This window comes from Argopecten irradians, chromosome 1 (genome assembly GCF_041381155.1).
Source record: "Argopecten irradians isolate NY chromosome 1, Ai_NY, whole genome shotgun sequence".
In the NCBI taxonomy this organism is placed as follows: domain Eukaryota; kingdom Metazoa; phylum Mollusca; class Bivalvia; order Pectinida; family Pectinidae; genus Argopecten; species Argopecten irradians.
In genome coordinates, this window is record NC_091134.1 from 53,096,975 (window position 1) to 53,113,619 (window position 16,645).

General features: G+C 36.0%; 2 protein-coding genes and 1 long non-coding RNA gene across 3 annotated transcripts in view; 2 read left to right on the forward strand and 1 right to left on the reverse strand.

Annotated features, from left to right (window-relative positions):
- The first annotated feature begins 13 nt into the window (after positions 1–13).
- Positions 14–9,660, forward strand: LOC138332996 (peroxiredoxin-1-like). The gene is made up of 6 exons (XM_069281088.1): positions 14–215; positions 3,568–3,685; positions 4,180–4,296; positions 4,662–4,784; positions 6,596–6,761; positions 7,346–9,660. Exons 1-6 carry the CDS (start codon positions 50–52, stop codon positions 7,397–7,399), a joined length of 744 nt encoding a protein of 247 aa, XP_069137189.1. The 5' UTR covers positions 14–49; the 3' UTR covers positions 7,400–9,660.
- Positions 9,661–9,874: 214 nt separating this feature from the next.
- The window catches only part of LOC138333051 (uncharacterized), a 29,737-nt gene continuing 22,966 nt past the window's right edge, over positions 9,875–16,645 (forward strand). The window contains exon 1 of the long non-coding RNA XR_011209938.1: positions 9,875–10,069. This is a non-coding gene — a long non-coding RNA (uncharacterized lncRNA). The remainder of the gene's footprint in view (positions 10,070–16,645) is intronic.
- On the reverse strand, positions 15,475–16,563 carry LOC138333042 (cyclin-Q-like). Its single transcript, XM_069281151.1, has one exon. It carries the CDS (start codon positions 16,505–16,507, stop codon positions 15,809–15,811), a length of 699 nt encoding a protein of 232 aa, XP_069137252.1. The 5' UTR covers positions 16,508–16,563; the 3' UTR covers positions 15,475–15,808.

Consider the following 16,645-nt stretch of genomic DNA (forward strand, 5'->3'; position numbering starts at 1 on the left):
CAGGTACTTTTGCTAGCTTCACTTGCGTTCCGGAAGTTGACGTGGAAAAATGGCGATCCCCAGTGCAGTGTTGGTCGCCGGTGTTTTTGTGCTATTTGCTGGTTGCATTTATGCAAACGATGAACCCCAATGTCATTCATATGCCGGAGGTAGCGTTTATCCTCAGGAAACTAAGCGCACGAGTGGACATGCCATACAATGGAGCCAAGCAGTCAGTAAGTAGTGCCACACGTACAATCTGTTTCACACGCGTACACATGACGAAGTCTCCGAAAGCTAATGGATAATAATTGATTTCATTTAGAACATAATTTGCATTGATTTTAAACTAGCTATTGTTTGGAGCCAATAATTCAATGCACATGTTATGATAGTGACGTAAATTTGCAAAAGTAAAATTGAAAAACAAATATAAGAGACTGTGTGTGACACATTCGGAACTCATCGGTCATTGACCAGGTTGGTTACAACTTGCATATTGGTAACAATTTCCCATTTGAGTAACAGTTACCTGTTCTTCCCAGAACTGGTAATCTTGAAGCAGGTGAGAGAGAGTGCAGGAGGTGGATTAATCGCATGTTTCGAGTGCTGATCTGAATGCCTCGATACTGATACAATGAACTACACTATATTCCAGATGGTTCCAATCAAGTATAGTTCTAGTGAAGAAACTTAAGAGTTCTTGTACTGGTCAGTCTTTGGTGATTCAACTCTGAAGCCTCTGTCGTTGTTACATACAGATCTATGAACGATGTTGGTGGAATTAAAGTCACTTAGGTTCTTAGCAGTAATTAATCTTCCTTGTTTCTTTGGTATCAGGTAATCTGATGGAGTTATAGCTGGCACTAACCCCTCCACGACCCTGTATAGATCTATGAGTCTGTTGTTTCGACGTCTGACCTCTAATGGTGGTAGGTCAAGCTTGGTGAGCATTGTTGTTACATAGCCTGTGTTGTTGGATCTGTAGTCTCCTGTGATGAATCTTGCTGCACGGTGCTGTATACGCTCTAAGATGTTGATGTCATGTTGGTAATATGGGTCCCATACTATTGATCCATACTCTAGTTTTGGTCTAATAAATAGTCCAATGTATGCGCTACGCCTACTAGATTGTGGACAGCTGCATAGGTTCCTTCTTAAGAAGCCAAGGGTGGAGTTTGCTTTTTTGGATATGTTGGTTATGTGTTGGTGCCATTTCATCTCCTCGGAGATGGTAATACCTAAATATGAATTTGATCGCACCTGTTGGAGGATGGTACTGTACAAGTTGAAGAAGTGGGTAGTCTTTTGTATAATACTTAAGATGATGTAACATTTCTTAGCATTAGACTTCATACCCATTGTGTTAGCCCAGGTTTCCAGGTGTTTAAGGTCTTTTGTAGGATTACATGGTCGTTGTGCGTTCTTATCTTCCTATAAAGGAGGCAGTTGTCTGCAAACAGGCAGGTTTGAAAAGAAAAATGAATTTATTTTTTTTGTTAATATTGAAATATTTCCATCAGTGTCTATGTCTGTAGACACAATGATTTACCGACTAGACAACTACTCCTCTTAAGTTACTGGAGATTTCAATAAAACTTTATCGAGTGTAGATATGTGTAATCTATATCGGAATAAGATACTTTCATATATTCAGAGTTATGCCCCTTTATTACAAAATAATTTAACTGCTACTCCTAAACTGTTGGAAGGATTTCAAGAAAATGTGTTGCATCTTTCTTAAAACGTGTATATTTTAGATAGTTTTTCTTTACTTTGGAAAATATTTACATAAAATTGGGAAAATACAGCATAGTTTCTCAAGGAGAAGGGGCCTTTATTCAGCCCAAATGTACCTAAAAAAGCACTGCTATGAGGCACTAAAACATCATATTTTATACGAGATCACATTTGCAAGGGATATACAACCTTTTGATATGACATGTAAGGCGTGAAAATGAAATTAATTGAATTAACTTATTAAGTTTATCATACAATGTTTTAGTTTATCGTTTCTACTTTAATTATTGTAAGTTGTAACAATATTGGGTCTGATAGTTGTGTGAATCCTTATTATTTAAGGATTCAAGTCTCTTTCTGGTGGTTCTATCGAAGGATAAAGTTGAGTAGGGTATCGATATTTGGAATGGACTGTGAAGCGGTCCATGAAACAAATATTGATACCCTACTCAACTTTATCCTTCGATAGAACCACCAGAAAGAGACTTTAATCCTTATATTTACAGTCTTAACTTTTATTTTCATAGCTCAAAATTTACCCTTAATAGTGTTTATGGCATTTATAAGACTAAAATTGAATTATATCGTTTGGTTCCGACAGGCATTTGGAACAGCCACTCGAAGTGGCGGAAATTCCCGCCAATTTATCAATGAACATACATATAAAATAAGTTCTGTCTGATGAAGCATATATCTGGGGTTTTCCCGGTATGAAAATATAAATTGTTTTATTTATCTGTTGTTAAAAACACCATGGTGCAAAGCCGTTTGGTTTTAATCTTTTACTTCGTATGATTACACAGGCTTACACAATTCATAACGTGGCAGGATATTTAACGTAGTTGTGCCATTCAAACCGCCTGTGTCAAGGAGATGTGACAAACAGAGAGTTTCTTCAATTTTGTGATCACTTGAGTTTTACTTCATCAGTTCATGTTTGAAATTACTTGAATACACGGGTGTTTAGATAGTTCCATGTCATTAATTCCGGATTTTGGAGATTTTCAAATGTATCGGACATCGTTTAGAGGAACATGTACAAACACAGGTAGGCCCACTACTGTAAACGTTTACCGCTCTCAAAATGTTAGCTTATATTTATATTGTTGTTTTAAACACTTCAATAAATATTAGAGATATCTGTTACAAGTATTGTAAAGCTACAATTGTAGGATTCCGTTTCATAGATATTTCGAAATACCCAAATGTACATTGTGTATGTAAGGCCTACTCTCGCCGATTCACAGTAGATAACATACAGGACTTGTCTGTCCCCAGAGGCGAACAAAAATGCATTATCGTGCTAGGTTGTTTTGGTTAAACTTATGCAACTCAAAGACTGATGTTGTCCTGACATATCTTATCCATTTGCATACAACCAATGATGTTAAAAATACAATAGGATGTAGATCTACATGTTGTAGCGAATAACACAGACTCATCGACACACAACATGTAAACATTGCGACGTCATCGGAATGTGCAGAACTGTACATTGTACAACATTGTTTATTTATCATACGCACGGAAGCATTGCTCAAAGAGGTACGGTAGTAACATAAACAATGTAGCTTTTCTACAATTGTATTTACACTTGTACATGTATATGTGTTCAAACCTATTTTGATACATGTACATGTTCATCGAACATACGTTCGGTACTGAAAACACCACAAGTTTCTGATTTGGACCATTATAAATTCATCCGGGCGGCTCCAAATTGCGCGTGACATACTCAATCTATCAAGAAAGAAAGTTGAGTAGCCTTTAATCGAAATCAACGGGGTTTATGCTATCAATTCGCCACTGTGGAATATATTATTATAATACAAGTGTGTTTTGTTCCAGTTTCTAAACCAGCTCCAGACTGGAATGGAACGGCTGTCATCAAAGGAGAATTCAAGGATGTAAAATTATCTGATTACAAAGGGAAATATATTGTTTTCTTCTTCTATCCTCTTGACTTGTAAGTATACTTGGTTGTATAGATAAATTAAGACCGATATGAATTTTAACATAAAGTTTTTAACCCACTATCATCAGCCTTTAATATGAGCTTGTCACCCTTTTGTCCATCCTTGCATTGTTACCACTCTTTCTAAAGAAGATCTAAAGATATCGTTCTGAAATATCAACCATAATGCGATGTTTGAACTGATGGTCAACAATCGACCATTGTGATTTCATGTAAGAAAAAATGGAAGTTTTTGTTACCTGTCACAAATAACACTGAAGGGCTCTTTTTTCAAATTTATTATGCAGGCTCCCCATGCTTCCTAGTTGTGCATATACATATACGATTACAGATATTTATGACATGATGATCTAAAAGCAGCCTTACTGTTAAACCTTAGAATTCAAGCTACTGTATATGTTCATCAATGCTTATTTTTGACCATCTGAATTCATTACCATTGATTTTATGTTGTAGATTAATCACAAAATTTATTTGTTTTTCAGCACATTTGTATGTCCTACAGAAATCATAGCATTTAGTGACAGAGCGAACGAGTTCCATGATATCAATACTGAGGTCATTGCTTGTTCTGTCGACTCTCAGTTCACACATCTTGCCTGGTAAGTAGACTGCCACCAATTAATTGACGTAACATGTTATAGTTAATGGGAATGGAAATCTTGTTAGAACATTGTATACATACATCTTTATGCCCTATTTGCTTTATACATTATAACATATTGTAATCTACCACAAAGAAAATAAATTCTCCAGACTAGCTAAGAAAACAATTAACATATTAAAGTAATAATTAATGATATGATTTGAAATATTCTATAAATTAGAACATAACAATAATATAAGATACTGTAATTTGTTAACACTTAAAATTCTTTTGTTTATTGGAAATACATTCTTTAACAACAGTCCTATCATAATTTACAAATAGAGATGTTAATATATGTGGTGAAAATAATGATTTCAGGATAAACACACCAAGGGACAAGGGTGGACTTGGGCCCATAAAGATCCCTCTCCTATCTGACATCACTCATGAGATTTCAAAGGCATATGGTGTTTATCTAGAGGATCTGGGTCACAGTCTCAGGTGAGAATAATAGCATTGATAGGATCTGGATCACAGTCTCAGGTGAAAATAATAGCTTTGGTAGGATCTAGGTCACAGTCTCAGGTGAAAATAATAACATTGGAAGGATCTGGGTCACAGTCTCAGGTGAAAATAATAACATTGGTAGGATCTGGGTCACAGTCTCAGGTGATAATAATAACATTTACAGGATCTGGGTCAGTCTTATTGGAGAATAATAACAGTGACAGGATCTAGGTCACAGTAGCAGGTGAGAATAATAACAGTGGCAGGATCTGGGTCACAGTCTCAGGTGAAAATAAGAGCATTGGTAGGATCTGGGTCACAGTCTCAGGTGAAAATAAAAACATTGGTAGGATCTGGGTCACAGTCTCAGGTGAAAATAATAACATTTACAGGAACTGGGTCAGTCTTCTTGGAGAATAATAACAGTGACAGGATCTAGGTCACAGTAGCAGGTGAGAATAATAACATTGACAGGATCTGGGTCAGTCTCAGGTGAAAATAATAACATTGGTAGGATCTGGGTCACAGTCTCAGGTGAAAATAATTACATTGGTAGGATCTGGGTCACAGTCTCAGGTGAAAATAATAACATTTACAGGATCTGGGTCAGTCTTATTAGAGAATAATAACAGTGACAGGATCTAGGTCACAGTAGCAGGTGAGAATAATAACAGTGACAGGATCTGGGTCACAGTCTCAGGTGAAAATAATAACATTGGTAGGATCTGGGTGGGTCACAGTCTCAGGTGAAAATAATAACATTAACAGGATCTGGGTCAGTCTTATTAGAGAATAATAACAGTGACAGGATCTAGGTCACAGTAGCAGGTGAGAATAATAACAGTGACAGGATCTGGGTCACAGTCTCAGGTGAAAATAATAGCATTGGTAGGATCTGGGTCACAGTCTCAGGTGAAAATAATAACATTGGTAGGATCTGGGTCACAGTCTCAGGTGAAAATAATAACATTTACAGGATCTGGGTCACTCTTATTGGAGAATGATAACAGTGACAGGATCTAGGTCACAGTAGCAGGTGAGAATAATAACAGTGACAGGATCTGGTCACAGTCTCAGGTGAAAATAATAACATTGGTTGGATCTGGGTCACAGTCTCACGTGAGAATAATAACAGTGACAGGATCTAGGTCACAGTAGCAGGTGAGAATGATAACATTGGTAGAATCTGGTCACAGTCTCAGGTGAAAATAATAACATTGGTCGGATCTGGGTCACAGTCTCACGTGAGAATAATAACAGTGACAGGATCTAGGCACAGAAGCAGATGAGAATAATAACATTAGTAGGATCTAGGTCACAGACTCAGATGAGAATAATAACATTTACAGGATCTGGGTCAGTCTTATTGGAGAATAATAACAGTGACAGGATCTAGGTCACAGTAGCAGGTGAGAATAATAACATTGGTAGCATCTAGGTCACAGACTCAGGTTAGAATCATAACATTGGTAGGATCTAGGTCACAGACTCAGATGAGAATAATAACACATACTACAAGATTTGAGTCACAGTCTCAGTTGACAATTATATCACTTACATGATTTGATTATTGATTATGAATGATACCTTTAGAAACTTTGACACATCAGAGGTGCAGATAACGAAATAAACATAATTCAAGCATCTTGTGAGATAGAAATATAAAAGTTTTTAGGAAAGTTGTTCCTTCTGTTATATTTGTGAGAAAACTAAGGCAATGATTTGCTGTGACCTGGAACTGAAATAACAACTTTACCAATATGAATTAAGGAAGTTATTATTATTCTTCTTTATTTTGTTTTTAGGGGTTTGTTTATCATTGATGATAAGGGAACTCTGCGCCAGATTACCATGAATGACCTCCCAGTCGGTCGTGATGTTGATGAAACTCTCCGTCTTGTTCAAGCCTTCCAGTATACAGATAAACATGGAGAAGTTTGTCCTGCTGGCTGGAAACCTGGCAAAGACACAGTAAGTGCCTCCATCTTCAAGTCTTTCTGAAATCCAGTATAAAATGTATCACATCGTTTCAAATAAGTAGGTGTAATAATGTCTTAATGACAGAACTGTTTGCATTGGAGATATGATGACAAAATTACTGTTGTATTGTCTGCTATACACAAAATGTGTAATTAAGCCTACTAAATGTTTAAACAAATCTTTGTAAATGATTTAAATATTTTCTCAGGTAACACAAAATGTTATGTCCAACTCCTCATTAATGTGTCAAGTTTGATTTATAATTCAAGAGTCTTTTTTAAAGCAATGTTCAATACCATCATTCTTCTATTGTAACTTAAGTCTCCAATAGTATTATTTGAAAATGATGTTGTTGTGGGTTTTTTTCACCTAAAATTTGTTCTGCTATTGTAACTTAAGTCTCCAATAATATGACATGGAAAAAATACTGACAAATAACTATATAAATCTGTATAACAGAAAATACTTGGCTATCCAGGAATGTTTTACAAACATTTTACCATTCAAGCTTTCTGTAGATATCTGTAAGTGATAGAATGATTTTAATTAAGTCATATTATTCTTTTTTTCTTCAGATTATTCCTGACCCCAAGCAGTCTCAAAAATACTTCAGCAAGCAGAAACCCTAGGATGTATAATCTTATGTAGCTGTGATCGTTAAATGCTATCTCAATTCATCTGTAGTGTTTCCATTAAGACAACTTTTTCATCTTATTTATGTCAAATGTTTTGGATATTTGTTAGAGTTTAATTAAATACCTATCTACATTGTATATTTAGGTTTTGAAACCGTCAATAAGTAATTAATATTCAAATTTCTAAGACATACACTACATTACTGTCCAAACTAAGTAGATCCGTTTTGAAATTTTAGAATAAAGTACTCTTTTTGATGTAAGCAAAGTAAAATATGTTTCTTATTGAAAGCTAGTGTGAAATATGTTCAAATTCAAATCGATTTTGTTTGAAAACACTTTGTTTTTTAAAACATGGTACACTTTTGTTGTGCAAAAGCTAATGCAACTGATTGTATGAATGATTTCAGCTGATAATTTTGTTATTTATTTTTTGAAGAGCATGAATATTTTTAAGTTTTGAATAATTTCTAGTGCATTCCTTATAATACATGTTATGTTATCAGGGGCATGCTCGTTTGAAACTACACTGTAAGTTTATCAAGTGTTGTCCAGATTCACCATTACTAGTAACACCAGAACATTTATATCGTTTTGTTGTTTTGTTGTGCTGTACTTAAAATTGGAATGAAAAATCAATTACATATTGTATATGATGTATTTAAACTTGACAAGTGTTCTCACTAAAATATGACTTTATCGATATTTGGAGATCTATTCCTCTGTAACATTTACTATAGCAATAGGTTCAAGTACTAGTACATCTGAAGGAAATCCACCTTGTGCTCATTAACTATTATTATCCTGGTTGTGGGATTTTGTTCTAGTATTCTGTATGTGTTGTTCATTTAATTTCTTCAATTTTTTTCATAGCAATTTATAGTTAGAATTCTTTGGTTCCACATTTCTTCTTCTCATGTGGAAAGTGATTTCATGGTATTGTCTTTATTATTATTTACCAGTTATGTTGTGATGTCTGTGAAACTCTTTTTTTTTAGATGTAGTGCTGTATAGGGAACATAACTCTAGTGAATACTGTACATTGCTTATTTTTTTGGGACCAAGAATTCATACATAGGCAGTCAAAAGTTCAGAAATTGTGAAACTGTAGGTATATGATCTACATCCCAAAAATCGAGATACATGTGTTTATTATTCAATACACAAACAGTTACAGGTGTTCAGTAAAGTTAGGCAACAGCTTTTTTGACCAAGAGTTAAGATTGCTTGTGAAGATTGCTTCATAGTTTTTCAACTAGATTACATTTTCTTCTGTTATTGAAGAACACCATAACAACAGTTATGCTGTTCAAAGGTTTGAACTTTGTTTTTGTTGCAAGTTTATTATGTACAGATTTGTAATAAAAATCAACAAATGAAAGAGGTGCTATTTTCTCTGGTCATACCCCATATGCCTGTTGGAGTTTGAGCATGATTTTACTAACTCAATTATGATTATAAAACAGTTATTAAAATTTCCATATTTTATCGATACAAATATATATGTTTTAACAGCCTGGTTTGAAATAAACTTTACATTACATATGCAGTCTACTTATTAAATCAAAGTCATTAATTAAATCTGAGTCAGTATTCTAAGTCAAAGTCACGAAAGTGTGAAACAAGAGTTAATTCCCTTGTTTTGAGAAATTACCACTAATATAATTTTGAGTCCTAGGGTTTGGCCCATATAACATATTCAACCAAATAAGCGCCTAGGGCGCTTGAAAGAATTGAATTAAATAAGGGGGCGATTAATAAAACCAAATTTGGAATAGCCTTTCATTAAGTTATTGTACAAATTAAGCAGTAAATCATTTTGCAAAAAAAATCAATAAAGAAATACACACATTTCATATTTTCAGTCTGAATTTGATTCGCGATTTCTCTGTGTTACTGTGTAACTAATATTCCATAAAATCCTCTTGCTACTGAATGTAATTAGGTCATAATAATTAATACTGACAAGGTAGGTTTATAAATATCTGTATTTCAATATTACCAATTGTAATTAATGCTTGTAGTAATCATGATTATAAATGTCAGTAATAAATTTTGTGACAACAAGGAAATTATCCGTTTTAAATGTTGTTGGTTTTCTATGTGTCTTTTTATGAGTGAGAAGTGTATGCAAGTTTACTGCTGAAGACCAAAGTATTTTTGTGTTGTATCTCATATACCGGGTATACATGTATTAGAATGAATGTGTTCTGTATAAATGCTTTTTGAAATAAATGGGTCATCATTCATCTGGTTGTCATGGTCAGAATTATTTATGTCATTTTTTACTACAGATTATGTCACTTCAGAACTTCATTTTCTGTTCCATTGGTCTGAGGTATAAGTTTTAGTGTTAAAATGGTTTCATTGAACCCATCGTTTAAAGGCCCATTACCTTTCTGGAGCAAAATATAAAGATTTCTTAAAAAACATTCATAACACCAGAAAATGCATACCGATGATCTAAAATAAGGTTACGACACCAAACATATGCAAGATTGCCTGCGTAATACATGAAAACAGTGGAGAGTCAATTCGCTGTTTTGCCGTCTGGCGCAGTGATAGTCAACTACCGCGCGGTATTTAGGACGATGGCGGGAAACATAATACGACCCGCGTTATGAAAATAAACATTTTATTTCTTTTAATCAAATCGTTCAGAAGGTGATGATAAATGTAGTATTAACGGTAAGTTAATACTTTTTAGGACTCTACAAAATTATCGATCTTGTTTTACATTCCCATTTTAAAAATTAAAAGCCGTTTCGGAAAGGTAGTGGGCCTTTAAGGTCATTTAGAGCCTCAACTATATCACAACTTCCTTTTAGGCAGCCATTATAAACAAGAGGCCTAATGGGCCTTAACGGTCATTGGACAATCATTGGAAATTTGTTAAAACACTGTTACCTTGGTTTATGTATGTCATCAGGATGAACCATTTTTATACTCTGTCAGTATTACTTTTTACAGACAAAGGGAGATAACTATCAAGTTCCTTACTATTTGACCAGTTACCTGGAATTAATGTCAATGTTATTCATTTGAACAAACTTGGTACCCCTTCATCAATCATCCCAGCATGCTACAGGCCCTATATGAGTACTCTGGACCTTTCGGATACTGAAAATATTAGAAGTCATTTGAAAGAAAAGTTGAGGCATGATGGAAAACGCTCAACTGGGGATATTACTATGTTATGTTATCATGGTCCTTTGGGTCAGATGTCCTAAGAAAGGGAATTCTGTATTGCAGAGAGTGATCACAATAAGCTAGGAGAATTACTGTGAAATCATTTATTTTCATGGAAGACAAACTGTTCAAAATTTCACCAAGATTATTTTGTGGGAAGACATGTACACAAAATTATTGGTATGTACACCTGTTAACACTAACGTAAGCTTTATTTGTATTTCTTAACTGACATAATACTGTAATCACGGTTTTGTAGTGTGCATTTAAGAATGTTCCATGAACAGATCAACTTTTATGCAGATGTACATGTATTTTCTTTGATTCAGGTCAAAAAAGAAAACCTTTGAATAATACCAACATGAAACATAATGATTTCACAGTAGGTCAGAAAGGTCAAGGTAAATTAGGGATGCCACATTAAAGAAGGTTAAAGAACTCCAAGCAAGAGCGAAACCATAATGCAGGTCAGGGTGGCAGCAGAAAATTTAACAATGGAGACCTCCAAGTCAAGTACTACTATGTCACAAATATCAAAGAGGAGATCAACATAGTGAAATAGATCTTGGAAACCACAGCAAAATATGCTTAGGAGTGAGACAGTCTCTCACTGAAATCAACAGTAAAAGGTCTACATGCTATAGCTACAGTACAGTATATCAGAGAATGTGATGTAGGAGGATGTGGCCACGATACAGCAGGTCAAATCGGTAACCATAAAGAAGTTCAGGGAGAATACTCGGTGGGTCAGAGAAACCATACTTTAACACATATTTGTCAAGTATAAAATTTTTAGATTTGATATTGTTACCAATTAACAACATCAAATAAAAACAAGAGGCCTAATGGGTAAGTCCCATTATATTTTCGTAATATATTCAAACGTAAAAATTACCAAATTTCATCAAATGATAGAGGTTATATCCTTATGGTGATATTTCTTAATTACAAATGTCTTAGTTAATCCCGATTGTAGCAATGATGGGGGAATACCAGGGGATCCTGTTGTTATGCTCAGTTGGTGCAACAGTCGACACGTTGGTAAACATCACACATGAGAACCGCTTTGTATAACCATTGATCCAAGGTATGTTTGTCAATCTTATTTTCGTGGTTTTTATAAATGAGTCTCTTTAAACATTAATTAAAATCCTACTCAAAATCTTCAAATCCTTTAAAAGGTAATATCAGAAATTGGTCATATGAAAACAGTTAGGAAGTTTATCATGGAAAGTCAATTATTTGAGAATAAGTAAGTATTGAGCGAACAAACAGTTTTGCAGGAGACCATACCAAGCACTCTACACAGGTAAGAGCGAAGCTGATACCCGCACTTGATTTACAGGCAACTGAGGGGTATTCTCTATTTGGTAATACTTCACTCTTTTGTAGTTTCTGCTTACAGGTTCGTGTTTAAAAACATCAGAATGGAGTATATAGCTCTACTGAAGTATTGTGTTTTTATTTTGGAAAGAAGAATCAGTTTAATAAGGATGAACTTTGGAAAACAATGAATAAATATAAACATGTTCTAAATTTCCCCGTGGTGTAGCTAGGATTTACCTGGTGATCATCCGGGTACGTACAGGCACATATTAGGCTATTTTTAGACACACACATTTACGTGTTCTATTTATATATATTTTTAATATGCATTTTTGTGGAAACTACATAATTGAACAAAATTAAGTAAAGGTAAATTCATAAGGATCATCGATGTTTAGTTTGTAAAGCATTCATAACAAGAGGCCCATGGGCCTTAACGGTCATCTGACTATTAGTACAATACAACATAGTCGTTTAAAGATTTTAGCCTATTTGACCTCTGTGACCTTGATTGAAGGTCAAGGTAATTCATTTGAACAAACTTGGTAGCCCTTCATCCAAGCATGCTACCAGCATGCCACATGCTCAATATCAGTACCCTGGGCCTTCTGGTTCTTGACAAGACGTCATTTAAAGATTTTAGTCTATTTGCCGCCCGTGACCTTAAATGAAGATCAAGGTCATTCATTTGAATAAACTTGATAGCCCTTCATCCAAGCATGCTACATGCCCAATATCAGTACCCTTGGCCTTCTAGTTCTTGAGAAGAAGTCATTTAAAGATTTTAGCCTATTTGACCCCTGTGACCTTGAATGAAGGTCAAGGTCATTTATTTGAACAAACTTGGTAGCCCTTCATCCCAGCATGCCACAGGCCTAATATCAGGTCTCTAGGCCTCTTAGTTATTCACAAGAAGTTGTTTAAAGGATTTTAGCCTATTTGACCCCTGTGACCTTGAATGAAGGTCAAGATCATTTATTTGAACAAACTTGGTAGCCCTTCATCCCAGCATCCTACAGGCCAAATATCAGTACCCTGGGACTTCTGCTTCTTGAGAAGAAGTTGTTTAAATATTTTAGCCTTTTTGACCCTCGTGACCTTGAATGAAGGTCAAGGTCATTTATTTGAACAAACTTGGTAGCCCTTCATCCCAGCATGACACAGGCCTAATATCAGGTCTCTAGGCCTCTTAGTTATTCACAAGAAGTTGTTTAAAGGATTTTAGCCTATTTGACCCCTGTGACCTTGAATGAAGGTCAAGGTCATTTATTTGAACAAACTTGGTAGCCCTTTATCCCAGCATCCTACAGGCCAAATATCAGTACCCTGGGCCTTCTGGTTCTTGAGAAGAAGTTGTTTAAAGATTTTAGCCTTTTTGACCCCTGTGACCTTGAATGAAGGTCAAGGTCATTTATTTGAACAAACTTGGTAGCCCTTCATCCCAGCATCCTACAGGCCAAATATCAGTACCCTGGGCCTTCTGGTTCTTGAGAAGAAGTTGTTTAAAGATTTTAGCCTTTTTGACCCTCGTGACCTTGAATGAAGGTCAAGGTCATTTATTTGAACAAACTTGGTAGCCCTTCATCCCAGCATGCCACAGGCCTAATATCAGGTCTCTAGGCCTCTTAGTTATTCACAAGAAGTTGTTTAAAGGATTTTAGCCTATTTGACCCCTGTGACCTTGAATGAAGGTCAAGGTCATTTATTTGAACAAACTTGGTAGCCCTTCATCCCAGCATCCTACAGGCCAAATATCAGTACCCTGGGCCTTCTGGTTCTTGAGAAGAAGTTGTTTAAAGATTTTAGCCTTTTTGACCCCTGTGACCTTGAATGAAGGTCAAGGTCATTTATTTGAACAAACTTGGTAGCCCTTCATCCCAGCATCCTACAGGCCAAATATCAGTACCCTGGGCCTTCTGGTTCTTGAGAAGAAGTTGTTTAAAGATTTTAGCCTTTTTGACCCTCGTGACCTTGAATGAAGGTCAAGGTCATTTATTTGAACAAACTTGGTAGCCCTTCATCCCAGCATGCCACAGGCCTAATATCAGGTCTCTAGGCCTCTTAGTTATTCACAAGAAGTTGTTTAAAGGATTTAAGCCTATTTGACCCCTGTGACCTTGAATGAAGGTCAAGGTCATTTATTTGAACAAACTTGGTAGCCCTTCATCCCAGCATCCTACAGGGCAAATATCAGTACCCTGGGCCTTCTGGTTCTTGAGAAGAAGTTGTTTAAAGATTTTAGCCTTTTTGACCCCTGTGACCTTGAATGAAGGTCAAGGTCATTCATTTGAACAAACTTGGTAGCCCTCCATCCCAGCAACCTACAGGCCAAATATGAGTACCCTGGGCCTTCCGGTTATTGAGAAGAAGTTGTTTGAATAAAAAGTTTACGCACGGCGCACGGCGGACGGCGGACGGCGGACGGCGGACGGCGCACGGCGCACGGCGCACGACGACGGACGGTGCATGATGACAATAGGTCATCCTGACCCTTCGGGTCAGATGACATAAAAACATGTGACTTTTAACGGTCATCTGACCCATAATAGAATATAAAGTAGAATTGATCATGAAAAACAGTTAGTTGTACATTTAAAGATTGTAGCATATTTGACCCTTGTGATGTTGAATGTAGGTCAAGGTCATCTATAAGAACAGACTTAGTAGCCCCGCATGCTACTGGCCCAACAGTACCCTGGGCCTTTTAGTTCTTCAAAAGTGGTTTAAAGATTTTAGTCTATTTGACCTGTGACCTTCAAGGTCAAGGACATTCATTTTAACAAACTTGGTAGTCTTTCATTCTAACATGCTACAGGCCCGACATCAGTACCTTGGGCCTTTCCGTTAATGAGTAGAGGTCATTTAAAAGATTTAAGCCCTTTTGACCCCTCTAACCTTAAATGAAGGTGAAAGGTCATTCATTTAAACATATTTGGTAGCCCTTCATCCCAGCATGCCCACTTTTAGGTCTCAATGCCTTTTAGTTATTTACAAGTAGTCATTTAAAGATTTTAGCCTATTTAACCCCTGTGACCTTGAATGTAGTTCAAGGTCTCTCATTTAAACAAACTTAAATTAGTAGCCCTTCATCCTTGAGCCTTTCAGATATTAAGAATTCTAGGGTGGCATTACCGGTATTGATGTATTATGGGAGAAAAGTACATTATTATGTAGGTCAACTAAAATAGTAAAGAGTGACCAAGATAAATATAGTTGGCTAGGCAACTGGGTGCCATAGATTGTGAGTTTGAGGCCCTGATAGGGCACATTAAAGTCAATAAATTGTCATCCTTTGTTAAATAGTGTTTCTTTGATATATACATTTTACATTACTATATTGTATAAAGACCTCCCAAGGGACAGAGGGAAAATGGTCTTTATAGTCAAGTGGTCTTTATACACAGGTTGAACAGTGTTGAAATTGGTCATCTGGGATCTTAGCGAAGTGGTTGTATTAAACAGGTGGTCTTAATACACAGAGGTCTTGAGAGAAGTTTTGCTGTAAATTGGCGACTAAATTATGCTGATACAGAAAATTAAAAGAAGACCACATGTTATATAATAATTCAGTTAACATTTTTATTACACAAATGTACAAATTGATGTAGCAAATATTTTATTAATGTCTGGCTGTCAGCTTCTGCATGCGTTTAGAGAGATTTTGGGTACAGTAGTACAGATCCAATTAATATAAATTACACATTATCTTCCAGTGCAAGTGAAGTTATTATCTCGATTGTCTTTTGATTCCACATTGTCCAACTGAAATATAAAGGCCTATTATCATTTATTCAGAAAGATTCATCTCAAATATCAACACAGCAGTATGACTTGCCACGCATGATGTTGAATGAATGCAAACGTTTTTTATAACGGAATGATTTATCTTCATTGAATGGTTGTTTCCAGATCATAAATGTCCATGACATTGCTCATGATATCCTTTAAGTTTCCTATTGTAGCATCCTCTGCGAACACCTTCCACCATGGTGTGTCTGACTGGTAGTGATAGGGAACATCCACACCATGACATTGTAGTGTCAGATATAAAATGGCCACAGCAATGTGATCAGGTTTATATTTCAAGATTACATTGCCATGATAACAGTCTCGTAAAAGGGCCCATGCTGTTCTAGCTATTGGTAGGTCCTCCCATCTATAAGGCTCAAACCAGTCTTTGATGAACTTCAGGTAATGTAAAAGGTAACGATGTGGATGGTCAAACACCACTTTGAAGTTGAGCATCCTTAGAACAAATAATTCGCAGTTAGCTATAGAATCACGGAGTTGCCAGTACTTGTCACCCATTTCCAGTGGAGGCTTATTCTTGTGTAGAGTTCTGTAACAAACGTTGACCACATCACGAAGCTTTAGTGGTTGTTCTTCAACTTTCCCTGCCAAGTAGATCGCTGTTGAAGCTATTGTGTAAGGGTCAAAGTCATGTAAAGAATTTTCTCTGAAAAATTTGTGGTAAATGACAGCAGCAGTAGCCAAAGGCACAGTTTCGAGTCGTAACTTCAAACCAGCTTCATACATAAATCTAATAACCCTAAAGTTAACTCGACATTCAGTATTTACCGAAGCCATCTCCGCTTCTCGCACATGTTGCCTACGGATGTAGCACGAGTTATCTCCCTTCGACGCGGGAATCTGGAGAAAATATCGAAAAAATTCCTTATGCTATCCAAACTTGATTTCACAGCTAAAAGGTGAATATGTCGTTAC

What these genes read in the sequence shown, in the direction of transcription:
- LOC138333042 (XM_069281151.1), bottom strand. Translation starts at nt 16,507, where the DNA reads ATGGCTTCGGTAAATACTGAATGTCGAGTTAACTTTAGGGTTATTAGA.
- LOC138332996 (XM_069281088.1), top strand. Translation starts at nt 50, where the DNA reads ATGGCGATCCCCAGTGCAGTGTTGGTCGCCGGTGTTTTTGTGCTATTT. An exon ending in ACAATGGAGCCAAGCAGTCA is followed by an intron (nt 216 to 3,567) that starts GTAAGTAGTGCC and finishes GTTTTGTTCCAG; the next exon opens with TTTCTAAACCAGCTCCAGAC. An exon ending in TTCTTCTATCCTCTTGACTT is followed by an intron (nt 3,686 to 4,179) that starts GTAAGTATACTT and finishes TTTGTTTTTCAG; the next exon opens with CACATTTGTATGTCCTACAG.